Below are 6,000 nucleotides of genomic sequence, written 5' to 3'. Positions count from 1 at the left end.
AAATGGGGAAATATATAATCTTTGTGACCATCAAGCATATGGCAAATATGTATACACATATATACATACATACATTAAAATTAGCCTTAATGTATATTCTCCTGTAAGTTAGGGTATTATTAGTAGCATTGTTTTACAAATAATAATTTTGAGAAAGATGGCTTAGTATGAATGCTGAGTGGAGAGCCAGGAAGATTTTAGTTTCAAATACTATCTTTGACATTGTGATGAAGAGCAAATCACTTAATTTATTGACATTCTGGGTGTCACTTATTGATGTCTTTCTTCTCATTTGATCCTCACAACAACCTTCTGAGAGGTAGATAGTAAAAGTGCTATAATTTCTATTTCAAAGTTAAAGACACTAAAAGTCAATGTAGGGAAGTGAATCATTCACGGTCATGCAAGAGATAGGTGGTCAAATAGGGATTCACATTCATGGCTCCTGACTTCAAATTCAGTTCTTTGTTTACTACACTACAGCTCCCATATATTGAGTAATGATGAAATAAAAATTGGTTAGGTAAGGATGGACCACTTGATGGAAGGTACTGCATTTGGTATGGAATGCCTCTGGAAGTAATTCCCCATCACTAGAGATCTTAAGGAAGAGGTTGGATGATTTCTTGTAAGTTCATATGTTGGTTGAACGAGATGCCTTGGAGGAGCAATGGACTTGCTGAGAGTGTAGAGAAAAGAAAATGGGTCAAGGGCTGAGCCTTGGGAAATGCCTGCAATTAAAAGATGGGAAGAAAGAGAGGAATCATTTTATGAGAGAGAAGAAGCAATTGATAAAGTAGCAGGACAAGCAGAGGAGGGCAGTAATCCAGAAACCAATACAATAATAATAATAGTAATAAAAAATAACATTTCTATAATGTTTATTCTGTGCCAGGCACTGTGCTCAGTGCTTTAGCATTATCTCATTTGATGCTCATAACAATCTAGGAGGTAGGTGATATTATGATCCCCATTTTATAGATGAGAAAACCAAGACAAACAGAAATTAAACACGGGTCTCAGACTCATATGGCTAGTAAATATTTTAGGTTGGTTTTGAATCAAGGCCCAGTATTCTCTCTATCCACTGCACCATCTTTCTGTCCTGATTGATACTTGATTGTCTTATAATTGCCAGTTGGTCAATAAGCATTTATTAAATGCTTATTTTATTTAGCACTATGCTAAACAATCAAAGTGAGATGGATAGTAAATATATTATTATCAAAGCTCAATGGCTCTATGAAGGCAGGGGCTGTTTTGTGTTTGTCTTTGTATTTCTAGGATCTAGCACATAGACTTGTACAAAGTAAATATTTAACAAATGTCTATTTGAATTTGTTGCAATAATACCAAATGAGGTCACAAAGACTAATTGGGGCTGGCCACTGCTTTAGGAGACATCTTTGCCTCTCCTGACAACTTTTGATTAACCAAAGACTGAATTTCTAGCCTGTCTAGGTCTTCTTGACTTCTGTTTTTTTCTGATTCAACTGAAACTTCCTCTTGGGAGGGTAAGTGGTTGTCCAAGGTGAAGAAGGCAGTCAAAAGCCCATATTCTGAGCCCTCATTAACAACTCCTTTCTCCCCATAGGAGGACCCTCCAGAATCTGCAGACAAATCTGCCCTTAGAAGAGGAAACAGATTCACTTTTAGGAGAGCTGGAGAATCTGGACAGAAGTCTTAAACTCCTCCTCATCCAGTATCAGAACAAGAGAGAACAGTTTGAGAGAATTAGTAGTACAGATCCTTCAGGTAAAGGTGCACAGGCCACCTTTGGAGTCCTGCACTACCTCTTTGTGTCCCAGGATGCCATCTCTGATGCCTCCCTCTTCCTCTTAAGCTCCCCAGTTCCATAGAATCTTATCACATTTCTCATCCTGTAGGTTCTTTCCGAATGCTGAACTCTGCTTACCAGACATCTTCCCAAGCTGCTCAACGTATTGCTAGCAGTTCAAACTTGCTGCTCCAAGTCCGTAACAGCCGGAAAGAAGCTGAAAGGCTGGAGAGGCAGTTGGAAGGAAGTGGAAGTGCTGGTGGATCACAGCTCCAGACCCTAAGACAACAAATGGCTTCATTTCCCAATCTGACACCCACCATCAACAAGGTGAGTCCCTTAGCTTGGGAGAGGGATTCTTAGAAGAGTTTTCCTTATTACCAAGAACTTTCCCCCTCACCTTGTGCTTTGGACACCCCCATTGCTGAATCACATTTCTCTTCAAATTCTCCCTGTTCTTTTTACTTCTGCTCCCCCCAATCACTAAAAACCCCTATCCCCCATATGCTCAGTGGTTGCTATAGAGACAAAATGCATTGTTGCCATGGTGATGGTCAGCCATTTGTTTTTTGGGAGTGGGATGGGGCAGTTTTGGGGTGGGTGAGTTTCAGCTAGGGCGATGGATAGAAGACCTTCCTGAATGTCTCTCTTTCTCTCTGCAGATTTGTGGAACCACAAGGCAGGAGACCTGTACCCCAGGGCAATGCCAAGGGATAATGTGTCCCAGAGATAATGGCACAGCCTGTGGTGCTGACTGTAGAGGCATCCTCAGGCAAGCAGGTGGTGCCTTCAGGATTGCTAAGCAAATGTCCCAACAGCTCCAGGACTTTAATGCTCAGCTCCAGCAAACCAGGCAGATGGTAGGTATGAATGTGCAGAAAGGAGAGAGAGAAACAGAAAAGTCCAGGGATTCTGAGGACATTTTCTGTAACCTCTCTGCTTTTAGAAAGAGACTAGCAGGAAAGTGTGGAATCCTAGAATTGGAAGGGACTGTCTAGCTTAATTCATGCAGTAGCATGACCACTCTTTAACTTCACCTGGCATGACATAGCTTCAGGTAGCTTTAGATTCTTTAACTAGGGCTCTTGGGTTTTGTGGCCTGAAGGGTAGGATCTAGTAAGTAGGACCAAACCCTCTGGGAGAGGCCTGCTGCCTAGGGAGGAAGAGTTCCTGATTAATCTGACATGAGATCCATTTCTTTCTGTATGGGTAGTAGGTTTCTTGGGAAGGCAGTCCCTGCAGGACTTGAGTTATGGGGCTATCTCCTCCACTAATTGTGTGACTTTGAGCAAATTGTAGCCTCTGTGAATTTCAGTTTCTTCATCTGTAAAACTGGGATAAAAATGCATGTGTAACCTCACAAGGGTAGGGTGAGGAAAGTGCTTTACAAATATCAAAGCATTGTATTGTTGTGAATGATATCTATTATATATGTGACCTTTCTAAAGGTAGCTGAGAATTCCTCACCTTTGTTTTTAGTCTGTTATTCAATGTCTCTGTGAACACTAATCTCTCCCAGGATCACAGCCCCCTGTCAATTCCAAATATTACCTGGGTAGCAGTTAAGAGAGAGATTTCCTAGAATGGGGAGGAGTATACAATTAAAAGTATGAATAGAGGATTTCTTAAGCTGTGAGCCCTTATCTAACTTATTTCCATGTCCATGATAAGATCAGGGAAGCAGAAGAAGCTACTACCCAGATCCAGACAGATGCCCAACGCCTAGAGATCCAGGTGAGCAACAGCCGTTCTCAGATGGAAGAGGATGTCCGTCGTACCCGCCTCCTCATCCAGCAGGTCCGGGACTTTCTCACTGGTGAGTGAGTGCATTCCCCATTCCTTTCCCATTAGGGTCCTGACCCGAGAAGCTTTTTCTGCTTATGAGACGTAGGCAAGATAGTGTTAGTCAAGAAATCACTGGTCTCTGATTTCCCAGTTCTGCTATTGACTTAATGTATGCCCTTCCTTGGGCAAGGCTTTTTGCTCACTCTCTCTACCTCAGTTTCCCTCTCTGTAAAATGAGTATGATAATATTTGTCTCACAGGACTGTTATGAGGATCCAGTAATATGTAGGTGTTAAAAAACTTGAAGGTGCCAAACAAATACATTATTACTATTTCTATTATTAGTAACAATATTTCCTCATCCCTCTGGAAATTTTCTTGGCCAAGGGCCCAATTATTACCATCTGCAGAAATAGCAAAGCTGTTATTATAGTTCTTGGTTCTTTATAGCATTATTCCAAAGCTCAAAACACCTTCCAATTTATTACTAATGTCCACAAACGTCACTGGTGAGTAGGAGGCAGGGAGAATACATTCTCTCTGTGTTGTTGTTGTTGTTGTTGTTGTTGTTTAGTCATTATTCAGTACTGTCTGACTTGTGACTCATTTGGGATTTTCTTGGCAAAATTTGCCATTTCTGTCTCCAGCTCATTTTACAGATGAGAAAGCTGAGGCCAACAGAATGAAGTAGCTTGCACAGGGTCACACAGATAGTAGGAGTCCAAGGCTGGATTTGAATTGAGGAAGATGAGTCTGTATGATTCCAGGTCTAGCATTCATCTATATTGTGTGTGCTACCTAGTTGCCCCCTCTCTTTCTGTTACAAATGGGAAACTAGGACAAAACTGAGATTCTTAAACTTGGAGCTCCTGGGTTTGTGGCCTGAAGGGTAGGATCCCTAGTAGGACCAAACCCTTTGGAAGAGGCCTACTGCCTAGGGAGGAAGAGTTCCTTGTTAATCTGACATGAGAGCTCATTTCTTTCTCTCTGTACAGATAGTAGAAATCTTGGGAAGGCAATCCTCACAGGACTTGGGTTATGGAGCTATCTCTTCCACTAATTGTGTGACTTTGAGCAAGTCATAGCCTCATAACCTCAGTTATGTAAAACTGGGATAAACATGCATGTGTAACCTAACTAGGGTAAGGTGAGGAAAGTGCTTTATAAATATCAAAGCATTGTATTGTTGTGAATGACATCCATTATATAATATTGTGGTTAATATTATTTTTGTAATAGCTAGGTGTGCTAGCCTAGGGAAGCAAGCTTTAAGAGCTAAGATTCAGCGTTCCAGATGAATAAGGTCTTCCCTATCTAAAAGCTAGAAATTTTGGAATCCTATCTTAACACAGTAGAAGTAGTATACTTCCCTGTGGGTGGCAGGAAAGGAATACTTCTAAGCTGGGTCCTTGGATCCAAAAGCTGTCTGATTCTTTGGGAAGAGGGTGAAGGGAGGGTCTCTCACACCTGACTCACACCTGCCTTTCAGACCCCAGCACAGATGCAGCCACCATCCAGGAGATCAGCGAATCAGTTTTGGATCTATGGCTGCCCACGGACTCAGCTACAGTCCTTCGGAAGATGAACGAGATACAGGCCATTGCTGCCAGATTACCTAATGTGGACCTGATTCTGTCACAGACCAAGCAGGATATTACTCGGGCTCGAAAGCTCCAGGAGGAAGCAGAATTGGCCAGGTAACACTTTTAGCTTCTTCCTTATCTTTTATAATCTCCTAATTTGTTCCAGGGTGATAAGGACTCTTGGACCTAGGTTGGGATGTAGGAGAATAATGAGGAGAATGTATAAGATTATCTCTTCCTTCTGACTCTAAATATTACAATCCTACAAAGCTTGCTAGCTGTGTAATTTTAAAGGAGTCACTTAATTTCTCTCAATCTCATTTTCTTCATCTAAAAAAATGGAAATAGCAATACCTCCCAGGATTGCTATGAAGACCAAAAGAGATTCTGCATGTAAAATAGTGTTATGTAAAAAAGTGCTATATAAATGTTAATGTTCATGAAGATGATGATGAGCCTTTGTCCATTAGGGACTTTACATGGAAAATGGTGAGAATATATTTTGCCACAAATTGAACACCCTGAATATTCCTGGGTGGGGGTGATGCCACAGGGAATTTGAGGTCAGGAGCAGGCTTAATGATACTATTGCATACACATGCAAATATACCTATTGCCCTGTATTCCTATCTGGAAACCTTGCTGGAAACTAAACCATAACACAAACATCTCTTGTGTCTGCCCATATCTACACCTGCTCAATCTCCAGCTGACATCTTTTGTAGTGTAATAGAATCTCAGCACAGAAAAGGAAATTTGAATCATCTGGTTATCTCACAGGTGAAGATTCAAGAGCTTTAAGTCATTTGCTTAAGGTCACACAAATAGCAAGTGGCAAAGTTGGGATTCAAACTT

General features: G+C 41.2%; 1 protein-coding gene and 1 long non-coding RNA gene across 4 annotated transcripts in view; one reads left to right on the top strand and one right to left on the bottom strand.

Annotated features, from left to right (window-relative positions):
- Positions 1 to 6,000, top strand: part of LAMB3 (laminin subunit beta 3) — a 64,831-nt gene that overhangs the window by 52,342 nt on the left and 6,489 nt on the right. For all 3 annotated transcript variants that reach the window (XM_074270167.1, XM_074270165.1, XM_074270164.1), the window contains 5 exons: positions 1,595 to 1,755; positions 1,887 to 2,107; positions 2,440 to 2,637; positions 3,449 to 3,593; positions 5,052 to 5,259. In XM_074270167.1, the coding sequence (XP_074126268.1) occupies positions 1,595 to 1,755; positions 1,887 to 2,107; positions 2,440 to 2,637; positions 3,449 to 3,593; positions 5,052 to 5,259 (933 nt within the window). The remainder of the gene's footprint in view (positions 1 to 1,594; positions 1,756 to 1,886; positions 2,108 to 2,439; positions 2,638 to 3,448; positions 3,594 to 5,051; positions 5,260 to 6,000) is intronic.
- LOC141544243 (uncharacterized) lies at positions 229 to 2,257 on the bottom strand. The gene is made up of 3 exons (XR_012482569.1): positions 2,178 to 2,257; positions 1,916 to 2,056; positions 229 to 731 (listed from the first exon to the last, which is right to left on the bottom strand). It is a non-coding gene; the product is annotated as an uncharacterized LOC141544243 (long non-coding RNA).

The sequence above is a fragment of the Sminthopsis crassicaudata genome, chromosome 5 (genome assembly GCF_048593235.1).
Source record: "Sminthopsis crassicaudata isolate SCR6 chromosome 5, ASM4859323v1, whole genome shotgun sequence".
NCBI classification, from domain to species: domain Eukaryota; kingdom Metazoa; phylum Chordata; class Mammalia; order Dasyuromorphia; family Dasyuridae; genus Sminthopsis; species Sminthopsis crassicaudata.
Note: the sequence above shows the minus strand (reverse complement) of the source record. Positions and strands in the feature narration are given on the sequence as shown.